This window comes from Carlito syrichta, unplaced genomic scaffold (genome assembly GCF_000164805.1).
Source record: "Carlito syrichta isolate Samal-C Ts95f unplaced genomic scaffold, Tarsius_syrichta-2.0.1 Scaffold153520, whole genome shotgun sequence".
Classification (NCBI taxonomy): Eukaryota; Metazoa; Chordata; class Mammalia; order Primates; family Tarsiidae; genus Carlito; species Carlito syrichta.
In genome coordinates this window covers 659735-676350 of record NW_007097616.1, presented here as the reverse complement: position 1 = coordinate 676350, position 16616 = coordinate 659735, and the positions used below count along the sequence as shown (strand labels likewise).

The window sequence follows — 16616 nt, the reverse complement described above, 5'->3', positions numbered from 1 at the left end:
TGCACACTGTGCAGATATAAAATAGTCACAGATGTTTTCAAAAATAAAAAATAGGCTAGGTACAATGGCTCACACCTATAATCCCCAGCACTTTGGGAAGCCAAGATAGGAGGATCACTTCAGCACAGAAGTTTGAGACTAGCCTAGGCAACATAGTGAGACCTGATCTCCACAAAAAAATACAAAAATTAGCTGGGTGTGGTGGCATGTGCCTGTAGTCCCAACTACTTGGGAGGCTGAGGTTGGAGGATCACTTGAGCCTAGGAGATAAAGGTTTCAGTGAGCTGTGATAGTGCCATTGCACCCCAGCCTGGGTAACAGAGTGACACCCTGTTTCTAATAATAATGATAATGATAATAAAAATAATTAATTTTAAATAGCGTAAAGGCCATGGTATAGGGGCCGATTTCAGTGCTGCGCGGCCCGCGGGGGCGCGACCGCCCGGGCCCGCGCCGGACCCCGGGCTTGTTGTGAGTTTCTTCTCTGACAGAAATGGCGTCATTGTCGCAGACGGAAACTCCGTCGGGTCCCGACAATGGGGACGGGAAGCTGCCGGGCCGTGTAGGTGGCTGGGGGTGCGGGGCCGCCGGGCGCCCCGAGGGGGCTTGCGATGATGACGGCTCGGGGGCTGCCGCCCTGTGCGGCCCTTGCTTCGGGGTCGGGCTCCGCTCGCTCGCTCCCCTCCGCCCGTGCAGGGAGAGGGGTGCCCGTGGCGTTGACTGGGTGGCTTTTGTTTCCCCTCCAGGTGCAGGCGAACCTGGTGTTTTCGAGGGGTTCTCGGCCGCAGAAGCATCATGAAGGTAAGGTGGCCTTCAGAAAGCGAGCCTCGGCTTAGAGAATCCAGGAAGTAGAGGTTTGGACGGGGTCGTCGTGTGGGGCCTTCCAGTTGTGCGGAGGAAGGTGTGTTCGGTGGCTTGGTGACCGAGCCCTTCCGCCCGAGAAGTCGGGCCCAGCCGGTGTGACTCTCCACGGGCTCTGCGGCGGAGTTGGTGTCAGCTCTGGGCTGTCTCGTTGGGGATGATTCTCCCGTCTGCAGAACGTCTTTTTGCGGGGAGCGATAGGAACGACTGCGTGCATTCAAGTGTTTTAGAGGGTAAAATAGAAAGCGGGTCAAGTAATCTGACTCTAGAAACTGAACTGTATTGTGGTTCTATCAGTTACACTGATGAAAGAAAATCTCATTTATTGTGTGAACCAGGACTGTGAAATTTTAGCAGCAAACTATTTGATTAGCCGCACAAGTAATCTTAATTGAGATTTTAAAAGAGAATTGATGATCTTTACACAGTTCAGAGATAGCAGTTGTTCCTTGTATTTCCAGGAACTTAGGGATATAGACTTTTTTCGTTATTGACCTGGTTGGTCTGCGAATTGTCACATCCTCTGTTGCATTGTGAGGTGTGGAAAACCGATTGCCAGGTTCCTCTTAAAAGTAAACATATTAGCTGAGTGGGGAGAATAGTGTCTAAAAAGTACAATTTGCTTAATTGCTGGAAGAAATTATAACAGCCCAGGTTGTTTCTTCACTTTAGAGAATATGTAAATAAATGCTGTCTTATTTTTTTTAACACACTCTGGAATAAAAAGCCTTAGCAGTCTGAAAAGTATAGATTCAACTGATGGAACTTAGATACTAGCTGATATTTTTTCATCCATTACCATTCAGAAGTGCTCAGAAAGGGTAGTGTGTGTTCACAAGTGTAGAAATGCAACAGATAGCTTGTTAGAATGTAATGTCATCTACTTTTGACAGTTCTTTTGAAGTATTTAAACAAATGTATTTCGTTTCTCTTCAGAATCAAGATGGCTTTTACAGTAGTGTGTTCAAATTAAAATTTGTAATACTTGTGTATATAGAAGGTAAAAGCTGTGGTTCCTTAAATGTTTACCTACTATAGAAAGTAATTAAGTTTAGTCCAGTGTTTTAAAGTTTTCTTTTCTTTTTTTTTTTTTAAGTAAAGAAAAACTTCCTGAAACAGTTTATATTTGCTGACTTCCTATCCACTTTCATGTAAATGAAATAAACAGTGATGTTTCAGGAATAAATCCCTTTTGGGAGTCACAAATCCTAGCTGCAACTCCTGTGACCTGTGTAAAATAGTGAAGTGTTTTTATTAGGTAAACCATATATCTGCTTTGGTGTTGGATGAGAATTTCTTAAGCAAAGTGTTGGGTTGAGTAGCTTATAAGAAGCTGAATAACTAAGTATAAGGTTTAGTTTGGAATAAATGTTGTAGTCTGTCACAGGACCCAGTGTAGTGCTTGTCACTTCTTAGGTACTCATTTATTATGGTTAAAATAAATGTAGTGAGTTGAAGGTCTTTCAGATTAAAATTTTTTTCTTCCTTTTTTTTTTTTTAACTTGTCTATTTAAAAGTTAATAGTATGTTGGGAAACTTTCAACTAAAACGTTCCATGGTAAAGACTAGGCAAATGCAAATTTTTTTGGTATCATTTTAGAACTACTAATTTTAAGTGCTCAGCATTTCCATTCTTACTGTCTTAAAAAAAAGTACTATTAATGTTAAAAGGAAAATGAGTTGCTAAAATAAATTTCTAACTTTATACAAGAAGAATTTCTTGTTATTAGTATAGCAAGTCTTTTAGGGAATCTACTAATCACTAGCTCTAAAAACTTAGTTTATTTCTTTACAACTTAATTTCCTATGTAATGAAAGGCGAAAAGCCGCCCATGATTTGTATTTTGCTTTAGCAAAAATTGCAGTTCAGAATGTATTTAGTGTTGATTATATTGGGCTTAAGTTTTCTTTTTTTTTTTTTTTTTTTTTTTTTGAGTTGGAGTCTCACTCCTTTGCCCAGGCTGGTGTGCAGTGGCATGCATGCTCACAGCCACCCCAGGGTCGACCTTCTGGGCTCCAGTGATCCTTCTGCCTCAGCCTTTCAAGTAGCTGAAACTACAGACACGTGCTATCATGCCTGACTATTTTTTATTTTCTTGTAGAGACGAGGTCTTGCCAAGTTGCCCAGGCTGGTCTCGAACCCGTGGGCTCAGGCAGTCCACTTACCTCTCCCTCCCAAAGTGCTGGGATTACAGGCTGAGCCATCGAGCCCGGCCTAGTTTTCTTGTTTAGTGTTCCCAATTTCTATGTAACAATGACAATTGAGCCGTAGAAGGATTTATGACATTTATTGGATTTTACCAAACACATTTGTGCTTTGAAGCATGCTTTTAAGTTTGAATTGTCTGTCCTGCTAGTGACAAAAATGTAAAAAATTTTAAGTGACAGTGCATGAAGGTAATTGAAAGTTAGAATATTTAGTAATACTGTTTTGTTGTTGCTTTAAAATTTCCAAAATTAAAAATAAGATGTATATGCCATTTTAGATGTTACATGTTTTAGCTGCAGTTTTCCTGAGTACTACCTTTAAGAATTTATGTGACTAAATAAATTCCCATTACTGACTAGCTTACTCTGTCTTGTAATATTTTTGCAGTGTGTTTTTGAGAAGTATGATTTGTAGCAAAAAAAGCAATTTGTGCTTTGATGTAGATCATAGTGTACTTTTGATAGACCTTGTAGCATCAGTGATAACACATTATCAGAAATCATAGGTTACTAAAGTTTGTAAATAATTTCAACACTTAATTTTTTATTATGTCAGATTCATTTCCTACTTTTTTTAAACTAAAACTTTTTTTTTTTTGAGTTGGATTCTTACTCTGTCCCCCAGACTGGAGTGCAGTGGCATGCTCCCGGCCACTGTAGCCTCGACCTGCTTGGCGCCGGCGGTCCTTCCGCCTCAGCCTTCCAAGTAGCTGGAACTACAGGCGCGTGCTACCACGCCCGGCTAATTTTTTGATTTATTGTAGAGATGAGGTCTCGCCAAGTTGCCTGGGTGCATCTCGAACACACGGGCTCAGGCAGTTCACTCGCCTCGGCCTCCCAAAGTGCTGGGATTACAGGCTGAGCCACTGAGCCTGGCCTAAACTAAAACTTTTTTATGCTTCTGTATTGTGCATGTTATTAACATCTCTCATTACATTGTAGTAAATTTTTAGATGAAATGGGTGGATGGACTAGACATATCAGATTCATTAGGGGATGAGTGATTTAGATTAAGAATCTGGGTAGATTGGCTTTTTCAGATGTACCTTTCTTCAATAATGACTGGTTTAGACCACACCCAAATTACTGGATTGATTATAAATGCCTTTTCAAAATGCCCTGCACGTGTGGGCATGTTGTCTCTCTCCTTTTCCCCCTTCTGTCTCTCTTTTACCTTCCTTTCCTTCCCTCTGTCATCTTCTGTCTTCTTTCCCTCTCTTCCTTCTGCCTCACTTTTCTTTCATAAACCATTCATTCAACAACAACCCTTTCCGTATGTCAGACAGTATAGAATGAAGGTGGATAAAATATCTGCCTGCTCTCAGGGAGCTCACAATGTAGTAGAAGACAGAAAAATAAAGCAAAAATTATAACATGTTGAATTATAAGAGTATTCCTACAAATTGTGGTAAATCAGAGAGCCATGGAAAACTTTCTTGAGGAGCTGACACCTAAGCTTAGTGTTAAAGTTTTTGCTTGGCAAAGAAGGACAAAAAAGTTTTTTTCAGACAGAGAGAGAATAGCATACAGGAAAAGAAAGAGCAAAACAAGGATTTATGTATCTGGAAACTGTAAGTAGTGTGGCTGAATTAACTGAGAACATGATGTATTTGGGGTAGGAATAGAAGGACAGTGATGGGAAATGAAGCCACGTGTGAAAGTTGAAATTTTCTTGAAAGCTATAGGGAACCACTGAAGGTTTTTAAGAAGGGGTAAAGATGCTGGGTTTGAATTGTGGAGAGATCATCTTGGTAGCATTGTAGTGAATACATCAAAAGGGAGATCTGAATGGAAGGTCTAAAGGTTCCAGATTAAGAAATCCAAGTGAAAAATGAATAATGCAGTGGGAGTTGAGCAGAAGGGACAGATCTGAGTGAGACATTTAGGAAGTAGAGCTCAGACCTAGTATTTCACCCTGAGATAGGGAAAAAAATAGAGGTTTCTGCCTTGGGAAATGAGATGAATGTTGTCATTTGAAGTATATTGTCATTGAAGTAAAGAAAATTGTGTTTTGAGTATTGAAGGGAACATGTAGAAGGTCTACATTTAAGTAGACCTACTAATTAAAATATAGGATTAAGAGAGGAATGCCAGGTGTGGTGACTAATGCCTGTAATCCTGGCACTTGGGAGGCAGAGGTAGGAGGATCACTTGAGCCCAGGAGTTGAGAGCAGCCTGAGCAACATAGTGAGACCCTGTCACTACAAAAAATAAAAAAGTTAGCCAGGTGTGGTGGTGAATGCCTATAGTCTCAGCTACAGAAGACTGAGGTGAGAGGATTGCTTGTGACCAGGAGTTTGAGGCTGCAGTGAGCTGTGATTGTGCTGTTGCACTTTAGCTTTGGGCGACAGAGTGAGACCTCTACTCAAAGAAAAAAAAAAAAAGGATTAAGAGAGCAGGTAGGCTGAAATCAGAGGCTTGGTTAATCCAATATGAGTGTTAATGTCATAGTTAATACTTAACTGTAATATTTGAGGGAATTTAAGATCCATAATATGGCAAGTATATCTTGTACTATAAATTTGTGATGAACAGGTAATTTTGTAAAATACGAACTTGTTTTCTGTCCAAATTGCCAGATCTTTGCTTATTGTAATAAAAAATGTATATATACTGAATGAGTATATATTTCCATGAAAAATGTGTTTTTGCCAATTTAGCCGGTAAATTTAGTCATTGAACAGATTGTGTGCCTTCCTTGTATCAGACACGGTTCTGGGTTTTGTGGATGCAGCAGTGAGCAAAACAAAATTTCTTACCCTCACAGAGTTTACTTTCTACTATGGTGGACAGGCATTAAGAGAAAAAATGTGGTGATAAGTGCTATGAAGAGATTTAACATAGAAGCAGAATAAGAGCTTAGAATGACAGAGTGTTATTTTTTATCAGGGGATGGTGGAGGCCTGCTTGAGGAGATGACACTTAAGTAGGCCGTGAAGCAAGTTTTCTGGGGGTAGAGCGTTTCCTGCAGAAGCAGCAAGTACAAAGTCCCTGAGGTGAATGAGCTTGGCATGTTTGAGCATGGCACATTTAAGGAATATGAAGAAGGCCAGCGGGGCCGGAGGGGTAGGAGACGAAGCCAGAGAGGGCCACCAGGGTCAGTACAGTGTAGGGCCTTGTAAGACGTGGTAGGTTCTCAAGCAACATCTGAATGTGTTTGGAAGCCTTCGAAGGGTCTTGAGTGAAGTGATCTGATGCACATTTTCTTTTCTTTTTTTTTTTGAGTTGGAGTCTCACTCTGTCGCCCAGACTGGAGTGCGGTGGCCGGGAGCGTACCTGCTGGGCTCCGGCGATCCTTCCGCCTCAGCCTTCCAGGTAGCTGGAACTATAGGCGCGCGCTACCATGCCCGGCTAGTTTTTGCTTTATTGTAGAGATGAGGTCTCGCCAAGCTGTCCAGGCGGGTCTCGAACCCGCGGGCTCAGGCAGTCCACTCACCTCAGCCTCCCAAAGGCGTGGGATTACAGGCTGAGCCACCGAGCCCGGCTGATGCACATTTTCAAAACAGAACAGTAACTGCTGTGTAGTGAGGAGCAAGAGTGGAAGTGGAGAGACCAGTGGCAAGGCTGTCAAGCTAGTTCTGGGGAGAGGTGGTGGTGGGCCAGATAGGAGAAGTGGTAGCATTGGGGATACGTTGCAAGGTGTGACTGGAATGGGTGTGAGGGAAACATTCTGCTTGCTGCTCTTTACAGATGAATATCCCCAAACACCCTACACCTTAAAAAAAACTTTTTTTCTGTGATTAGTTGGTAGATGGGATTATTGGAACTGAGTACAACCAAGAAGGCATTCCCAACTCTTAGCCTTCTCTCTCTCTCTCTCTCTCTCTCTCTCTCTCTCTTTTTGAACCTGTGGGTTATATTGAATTTAGCTTTCTCTTATTGGTGAGCAGTGAACATTGAGCTGAGCAGTCCTTTCAGTTGTTTATGGTTTTGTTTTCAAATTTTAGAAATGAGACATAATTATTTATACCATAGACTTGGTGTGGTGGTTCATGCCTGTAATCCTAGCACTTTGGGAGGCTGAGGTGGGAGGATTGCTTGAGCCCAGGAGTTCGAGACCAGCCTGGGCAACATAGTGAGAGACCTTTTCTCTACCAAAAAAACATTAGCTGGACATGGTGGTGTATACCAGTAGTCCTAGCTACTTGGGATACTAAGGAAGGAGAATCACTTGTCCAGGAGTTTGAAGCTATGGTGAGCCATGATTGTGCTACTGTACTCCAGCCTGAGTGACAGAGAACCCGACTCAAAAAAAAAAACAACAAAAAACCAACAGCTTATATACCATGTAATGTAGCCTTTTAAAGTGTTTAGTGTATTTTTAGTATTTTCACAAGGTTGTACACCCATTAATATTATCATATTTTACATTTTGTTATAAGTTTTTTTGGTTTTTTTAGATATGGGATTTTGCTATATTACCTAGGCTGGCCTTGAACTCCTAGGCTCTTCCTGCCTCAGCCTCCTGAATAGCTGGGACTACAGGTACATGCCACTGCACCGAGCTATCCATCACTCCTTACTACGCATTGTCATCCTCTCAAAAAGAAACCCCTTAGTCATTAGCAACCACTTCCGTGTTCCTCCAATCATGCATCTACTTTCCATCTGTAAGGATTTGTCTATTTTGGACATTTCCTATCAGTAGAATCATATAATATGTTGCCTTTTATGCCTGACTTCTTTCACTTTACATAATGTTTTCAAGGTTCTTCCATTTTGTAGCATGTGTCAATACTCCTTTTTATTGCTGAATAATACTCCATTTTATGGAGATCTTACATTATATCAATCCATTTGTTACTTGAGGACATGTGGGTTCTTTTGCTGCTGGGAACATGCATATGGAAGTGTTTGTGTGAACATATCTTTTTAATTCTCTGGGGTCCTATGAGTGAACCTTTTAGAATGGTGATGTTACCTGTATGATAACCTGTTGAATGCTGAGTGTTTAATTTTAGGTATTGTGTTGTGACAGGTGGCCACCAAGGAGTTGGACATTTAAAAAAATTCATTCATCATTTATTGAATGCTTATTATGTGCTGGTCTCTGGTTTAGCCATGTATCAGGTAACAAAACAGATAGAAATTCCTGGCTCTGTGGATCTTACATTTTAAGGTGATGGGGGCAAACAGTTACAAATAGATATAATAAATAAATGATTTAGTTTCTTAAGTGATCAGTAGTATGGCAGTAAGAAAAGAGTAAAGCTGGGTAAGGAAAATAGAGAATGTGGGGACTGGGACAGGCTGCAGTATAAAATAAGATGATGTTTGAGCAAATGCTTGCTGGAAGGAGGTGAGCAAGTTAGCCATAGGGCTGTCTGGCAGGTGAGGCTACCAAGCAGCTCACCTTGTTCAGTGAACAGCACAAAGACCAGGTGGCACGAGTGGTAGAAGGAAGGAAGACAGCGTGTGCGGATAGGGTTAGATAGGTAAAGGAGATGCGTCTTGGGAACAGGGGATATATCAGATCCCCAGGACCCTGGAGGCCTTTGTGAGGACTTGACTTTCACTATGACGGAAATGGGGAGCCATGACAAGTTTTGAATAGAGGCATGATGCAATAGCATTACAGAGGGGCATATGTTCAATATATTTTTAAAGGGTCATTGACTGCTGTGTTAAAAAACTGGCTGTAGATGAGTTGAGGTAGAAGCCAACCAGTTAGGTAGCTATTTTAATAAAGGATAGTGGCAAGGTGATGGTGGCCCCAGTGTGGGAGGTGAGGAGTGGTCAGGTTCTGGATGTCTTTTGAAGGTAGAGCCAACAGGGGTTCTTGTCAAATGGAATTTAGAGGGAAGAGAAAGAGTCAAAGAGGACAGTAAAGTATTTTGGCTGAAGGACTGGAAAACTGGAGTTTGAGGTGAAGTTAGGGCTACTTAATTTTTGGAAATAAGCCTTTATGTTTTATATTTATGAAAAAAGCTAACTGATGTATTCTGTGAAATGTGGCTCCAAACAAAATAAGGATATGCTACATTCATTTTTTTCGGTAATGAACACTTTCAAAAGAATTGGAAACTTTTATTCTTGATGAATTGTTTAAAAATAGGACTCATGCTGCCTCATTCTTGCCTAGGAAGAATTTTTAACTTTTTTTTTTTTTTTGAGTCAGGGTCTCACTCTGTCCCCCAGGTTGGAGTGCAGTGGCATGATCACGGCTCACCACAGCCTTTGCCTCCTGAGCTCAGGTGATCCTTTTGCTTCAGCCTTCTGAGAAGCTGGGACTACAGGTGTGTGCCACCACGTCTGGCTATTCTTTTGGGTTTTTTTTGTTTGTTTGTTTGTTTTTGAGTTGGAGTCTCACTCTGTCGCCCAGATTGGAGCCCAGTGGCCGCTCCCGGCCACCGCAGCCTCGACCTGCTGGGCTCCGGCGATCCTTCCGCCTCAGCCTTCCGAGTAGCCGGAACTACAGGCGCGCGCTACCACACCCGGCTGATTTTTTGTTTGTTTGTTATTTTGGGGGTTTGTTTTTGTTTTTTTGGCTTTTTTTGTTTTTTGATTTATTGTAGAGATGAGGTCTCGCCTGCCCAGGTAGGTCTCGAACCCACGGGCTCAGGCAATCCACTCACCTCAGCCTCCCAAAGACGCGGGATTACAGGCTGAGCCACTGAGCCCAGTTAACTTCCTGTATTCTTTAACAGTTGTTCATACTTCACTCTGAAAGTTCAAGCATGTGCTTCAGAGGAGAGGAACTATAGCTTTCGTCAGATTATTTTTGTAGCTTAGTGATTAAGAGCATATGGCTTAGAAGGCGAGAGGTCTTGTTTCCAGTCCGGTCTCTGTCCTTTGCTTGGCTGCTGAGGTTCAGGTAAAGAGAGCAAATACCAGTTTTATTTGTTCGTTTTTTTGGTAAAATAGTGATAATAGCAGCTACCTCGTAATGTTGTGTAAGTACTAAATGAAATAACTTATTTAAATTGCTTTACACTGTGCTTGGCATAGTTCTGAACCATCAGTTCATGGCAGCTATAGTATTGGTAAAAGCCTATCAAATTTTTTTTTCTAGTTGGAGTCTCACTCTGTTGCCCAGGCTGGAGTGCAGGGCATGCTCACGGCCACCGCAGCCTTGACCTGATGGGCTCAGGTGATCCTTCTGCCTCAGCCTTCCAAGTAGCCAGAACTGCAGGTGTGCACTACACTGCCTGGCTAATTTTTGATTTATTGTAGAGATGAGGCCTTACCAAGTTGCCTGGACTGGTTTCGAATCGCCTTGGTCTCCCAAAGTGCTGGGATTAGAGCCACTGGGGCTGGCCCAGAATGAGGACTCTTAATCAAGGCTGCTTTGGATTGTATTGTGACTCCTGCTTATCTAGCTGGCAGTTTTTCTTAAACTTTCAAAAAGACTGGTGTCCTCAATTAAAATGAAGACTGCTTATAATACTTACCTTATGGTATTGTTTGGGATAACTAAATGTAATAATAGGCTTTGTTGCATAGTATGTTCTCAATGATTTGTAGATATTATTCATTGTATATAAAGAATGTTCAGAGTCTAGGTGAGTTTAAATAGACTTGCAGGGTGATACAGAGACCCTAGTCTTTTTTTAATATAAAAGTTTATTTTGAAGTTGCAACTTTGTGATTAAGAGTAAGCCTGTTATTTTTGTCTTTTTGAAGTCCTTAAAAACTCAATTTTAGCTGTGCTCGGTGGCTCAGCCTGTAATCCCGCGCTTTGGGAGGCTTAGGTGAGTGGATTGCCTGAGACCGCAGGTTCGAGACCTGCCTTGGCAACTTGGCAAAACCTCATCTCTACAATAAATCAAAAATTAGCCGGGCATGGTAGTGCATGCCTGTAGTTCCAACTACTTGGAAGGCTGAGGTGGAAGGATTGCTGGAGTCCAGCAGGTTGAGGCTGTGGTGGCCGGGAGCGTGCCACTGCATTCCATTCTGGGTGACAGAATGAGATTCCAACTCAAAAAACAAACAAACAAATAAACAAAAAAACCAAAAAAACTCCATAATTTTTGGTGGAAGGTGAAAACTAGATTTCTTTATCCCAATAAGTCTTTGCTGTCATTTCTAACCTTTATTTTCCTAGTACTTACTGATGCTGAAACTTTGCTTAGTAAAAATAATACTTCTCCTTTCCCCTGATTTGCTGCCATCTTGTCCAGATGAGATTCTTTTAAGGAAAAAGTAAATTTTACTTCCAAGTTTAGAGAGTTGTTACTGGATTAGGTGAACCACTAGAAAGACTTCTGTTCCGGGTAAGTGTCCACGTCTGACCTTGCTTATATAGGGCAAAGGTTTTTTTCATCTCTCGATCACTGTTCTGATGTAGCAGTTAGCTAGTCTAGCATGGTAGCCTTGAGTGGTAGGAGAAATGAGTGCTGGTGCCCTGCCAAGCCCAAGAGACTCGGCTCTACTGAGGAGTAGAAGGAAAGCTGAAGAAGCATGATGACAGAGGAGCCACTATTGCTGCCAGAGTTTAGTGAGGCAGCTTGGCTTATGCCTGCTTGAGAGTTTTTAAAAAGTTTAACTTTTCACATTTTCGATTTTATCTTGGTAAGGATACCCCATCAAAGGACCCATTTCTATTTTTTTAAATCTGAGAATCCTTGCTGAAAGTTGCTCAGTGGATTTTTTAAAAATGACAAACCCGGCCGGGCTTGGTGGCTCAGCCTGTAATCCCAGCACTTTGGGAGGCTGAGGTGAGTGGATTGCCTGAGCCCGCGGGTTCGAGACCTGCCTGGGCAGTGAGACCTCATCTCTACAATAAATCAAAAAATCAGCTGGGTGTGGTAGCACATGCCTGTAATTCCAGCTACTTGGAAGGCTGAGGTGGAAGGATCGCTGGAGCCCGGCAGGTTGAGGCTGCGGTGGCCGGGAGCGGCCATTGCACTCCAGTCTGGGTGACAGAGTGAGACTCCAACTCAAAAAAAAAAAAAAAAGGCAAACCCAAGGGCTTTTTGACATTTAGTAAGTCATCTATTTTTGCTTTGTTTCAACTTGGAGAAATATTTGCCCAGACTAGTTCTACTACTAACAATTAAATAAGTTTTTATTATGAAAGTAATAAATGTTTGCTGTAAATGTTAAAAAATTATTAAAAATGTATTACTGGGCACAGTGGCTCATGCCTGTAATCCCAGTACTTTGGGAGGTAGAGGTGAAAGGATTGCCTGAGCCCAGGGGTTTGAGTCCAGCTAGGCAACTTGGCAAGACCTCATCTCTTCAATAAATAAAAAAAGTTAGGCGGGAGTGGGGGCACATGCCTATAGTTCCAGCTACCAGGAGGCTGAGGCAGAAGGATCACCTGACCCCAGCAGGATGATGGTGCAGTAGCTGTATGTGTGCCACTGCACTCCAGCCTAGGTGACAGAGTGAGACTTCTACTTAAGAAAAAATTATTTAAAGATTACAGAACAATATGCAGTGAACAATAAAAGTCTTATTTTCTGTTGTTAACTTGATTAAACAGTTAGTGGTGTATTATTCCACACCTTTTTCTTTGTATATATAAACTTGCCATGTGTGTATTTATTTATTTATACTTGGCTACATAAAAGTGGGCTCATATTATATATTGTTCATAATTTAGCATTCTTCTGCATCAATACGTATTCTTTTTGATGGCTTTATCAGGGTTTTATTTGCATTCAACATATTATTTTGTGTACAACCTAATTATTTATATAGAGCACCATGTTTCTTTATGTTTTCCAGATAGTAGAGACTTTACTTACAGCAGTATTTGGCATTCAGTAGGTATTCAGTAAGTATTAATCTATTTGAATGTCTGGTACTGCTTGGTGACGAATAGTCCTAGTACCTGTACAAAACCTCTCATAGCCATATGAATTATTGCAGCTACTAGATATTAATGAAATCTGATTGCATGAGATTGTTACTAAAAGGTAAGCTGTGAGGATTAGTGGTGGTGCTTCCCTGTGCTGTGTGACTGTGTACTAGGAAGCTTATGCTGTTTTTGGGGATCTCTATTAGCATTCATTCATTAGAAAGGTTAATTTTGGAAGAGATCACTATAAAAAGTGATCCCAGCAGATGCTCAGGGGCAGAATATATGGTTTATAAGGGATTCTTTAACACTACAGTTACATAATGTGTTTATATGGTACATTATGTTTTTTTAAGTTTCATAAACATTAGTTATTTCTTAAAACATCCCTTTGAGGCAGGTCAGCAGCATTTTTCCTTTTTTTATGACTGAAGAAGCAGATGTAAAAATGTTGAGTGATTTGCCTTCAGGCACACTTTAAACTGATCTTAGATCCTACTCTCTTGTTAGTAAGCTGAACCATGCTGCCTCTACTAGTTATTATAAGCAAGTTAATAAAGCTGCCATTTAGTGACCTTTTGATGGCTTTAGTCAGAATAGCTTAGAAACCTTTTGCCTACTTTCTTTACTGAAAGAAGATTGTTTTAAAATTAGAATTTACTTATATCATGACATTAAACGTTTTTAGGTAAAGTAACGCCATTCTCTTAAAAATTAGATGAAATCATGAAAATATATTAAAGTGAACTATAGTAAACTAAATTATTCTGGGAGAACCTTTGCTAGATCGAAAGCATTGAGGCTAGACACAGTGGTTCATGTCTATAATCCTAGCACTCGGGAGGCTGAGATAGGAGGGTTGCTTGAGCCCAAGAATTTGAGACCAGCCTGGGCAACATAGCAAAACCTTGTGTCTACAAGAAATAAGAAATATTAGCTGGATGTGGTGGTGCACACCTGTAGTTTTGGCTACTCAGGAGGCTGACACAGGAAGATCTCTTAAGCCTAGGAGTTTGAGGCTGCAGTGTGCTGTGATTGTGCCACCGTACTCCAGTCCAGGTGACACAGTGAGACCCTGACTCAAACAAACAAAAGAATTAGTACTGAGCTGGTATATGCCTGTAGTCCCAGCTATTCAGGAGGCTAAGGCAGGAAGACTGCTTGCGCCCTGGAGTTTGAGGCTGTAGTGCACGATGAACTTACCTGTGAATAGCAACTGCACTCTGACCAGTGAGACCCTGTCTCAAAAAAAAGAAAAAGAAAATTAATATTATAAATTAGAGAATTAGAGGAAAACAGTATAAGACTTTGAAGAGTTAATAATTTAAAGTAGGATAAAGATGAATCCTCAGGTTTTATTGCCATAAATAAGCTTGATTTGAAACACTGTGACCTGTATAGCCAGAAGAGATTTTCAAAGGTCATTTGGCCCTGTGGATTTAGACCCCTACTATTTTGCCAAGTGGCAACACAGAAGGTTTTCTAGCCTAAATATGTGTTACAATCTGGGTGGATTTCCTGTATTATAAGTTTGCTTCGTTCATTTGAAACCTTTTCTTCCTTTTTTTTAAGTCAGAGTTTCACTCTGTCTCCCAGGCTGCAGGGCAGTTGAACGCTCAGGGTCACCACAGCCTCAACCTGATGGGTGTGGGCTATCCTCTCTCAGCCTTCTGTGTAGTTGGAACTACAGGCATGTGCCACCACACCTGACTGACTTTTTGATTTATTGTAGAGACAAGGTCTCGCCAAATTGCCCAGGCTGGTCTTGAACCCTGAGGTTCAGGCAGTCCTCTTGCCTCTGCCTCCCAAAGTACTGGGATTGCAGATGTGAGCCACTGCTCCTGGCCTCATTTGAAACATTTTCTATTCCTTTGTTTGGATTTGATTATATTATCCCATTTCTCCTCCCCCATTTTCGTTATTTTTCTCTATATGTACAACCTTTTTTCCTCACAGTTGAAAATAGTTCCAAGTGTAATTTTTTTGCCCTGGTGGAGATAGTGCGGGGGTCTGAATAACCTACAACTATTGTAAAAAGATTTTATTTAAGGGATCACACAGTGTCTGAAAATTATATATTCATGTTTGGAGTGTTAAAACAGATGCTTTTACATAAGGATATTTTAAGTCTATGATAAATAACGGTTAATCCTCATGTACTTTGGTTAGTAATTAGCACAATCCTATTTTTTAGTAAGCATGTAATTTCTAAATTTATCTTTTATTGCTATAGTAACATCCCATTTATCTCCAAGTCTAACTGTCATCAGTTTTGCCTTGTTTTGAAACAGTATTAAAACATGTATAGCATCAGCCTCTGTCCTGGTCATGTTCTTTATGCCATCGTTATTATTGTTTTTGTTGTATGATAGTTTTGCTGCTACTTATTTAGTATTTAATATGTGTTAGGCTTTTCTTACATTTTATTTTATTTTATTTATTTATTTTTTTGAGTTGGAGTCTCACTCTGTCACCCAGACTGGAGTGCAGTGGCCGCTCCTGGCCACCGCAGCCTTGACCTGCAGGGCTCCGGCGATCCTTCCGCGTCAGCCTTCCGAGTAGCCGGAATTACAGGCACGCGCTACCACGCTCAGCTAATTTTTTGATTTTATTGTAGAGATGAAGTCTTGCCTGCCCAGGCAGGTCTCGAACCTGCGGGCTCAGGCAATCCACTCACCTCAGCCTCCTAAAGGCGTGGGATTACAGGCTGAGCCACTGAGCCTGGCTTTTTCTTCCATTTAAAAATTTACTTCTCAAAAAAATCTTGAGAATTACATATGAATATTCTTATTTTACAGATAAAAAGCAATCAAGGCTAAAAGAGGTTATGCAATCTACATAAGGTCATGTCACTAGTAAGTAGCAGAGCAAGGATTTAAAACTAAACTACTCCATACCAGAGTCGACCTAATACCAATGCTGTTCTGCCTCTTATGTAACATATATCTGCACTTGGATATTTAGTTTTCTTAGTCCACAGATGATTTAGAAGTACCAAATACTTTGTGCATTGTTAATTGTGAGTGTGTGTATATGTTTATTTGTGTGTTGAGAGGGAGGAGTTTGGGTGGACTCAGACACTAAGGGAAACAGAGACACTTAAAAAAACGAAGACACATATATACATTATTGCTTAGTACAGTATTGCTTATTACTTTCAGTTTTCAAATATAGACCTTGAGTTATCAAGTATTTCATATGTTCTTTCCTGTTTCTATTTAAGAGAGCATGAGAAGTAGAAAGATTTAGAAGGAGTCCCATTAAATTTTCATAAAAGGTAGGTTTTTGTTCTGGAAAGTATAAACTTTACTTAGAAAAATCAGCTTCTGTCTTGGACCTACTTGGCGGCAGCATGGCTAAATGCACCAAGAAGGTTGGAATCGTCAGTAAATAGGGATCTACTATGGTGTCTCCCTCTGGAAAATGATGAAGATGGAAATCAGCCAGCATGCGAAGTACACTTGTTCCTTCTGTGGCAAAACCAAGATGAAGAGACAAACTGTGGGCATCTGATACTGTGGTTCCTGCGTGAAAACAGTAGAGCCCAGTCCTGTAATACTACTTCTGTCACAGTAAAGTCTGTCGTCAGAAGACAGAAGGAATTGAAAGACCAGTAGAAGCTCCAACATTTGAGATATCACTAACTTATAATAAATGGGCTAATTTATGTAACAACAACAAAAAAATCAACTTCTATGAAATACTTCATTCTTCCTTGGTCCTGGGCAAATAAATTGCTGTTATATTTTTAAAGATTATTAAGTTTTAAATTCAGGATTAATTGTTATTTAAATCTTTTAGC

The 16616-nt window shown here is 40.8% G+C and overlaps 1 protein-coding gene and 1 pseudogene across 4 annotated transcripts in view; both read left to right on the top strand.

The window, feature by feature from the left end:
- Positions 1–16616, top strand: part of ARID4B (AT-rich interaction domain 4B) — a 151414-nt gene that overhangs the window by 668 nt on the left and 134130 nt on the right. For 3 of the 4 annotated variants that reach the window (XR_002481498.1, XM_021708862.1, XM_008050590.2), the window contains exon 2: positions 747–801. Coding sequence is in view for 3 of the 4 variants with exons in the window: in XM_021708862.1 (XP_021564537.1) it covers positions 796–801 (6 nt within the window). In the remaining variant the exon portion in view is untranslated. Of the gene's footprint in view, positions 1–418; positions 563–746; positions 802–16616 lie in introns of those variants that run through there. The other variant, XM_021708861.1, reaches the window with a different exon arrangement.
- Positions 16167–16431, top strand: LOC110594864 (annotated as a pseudogene).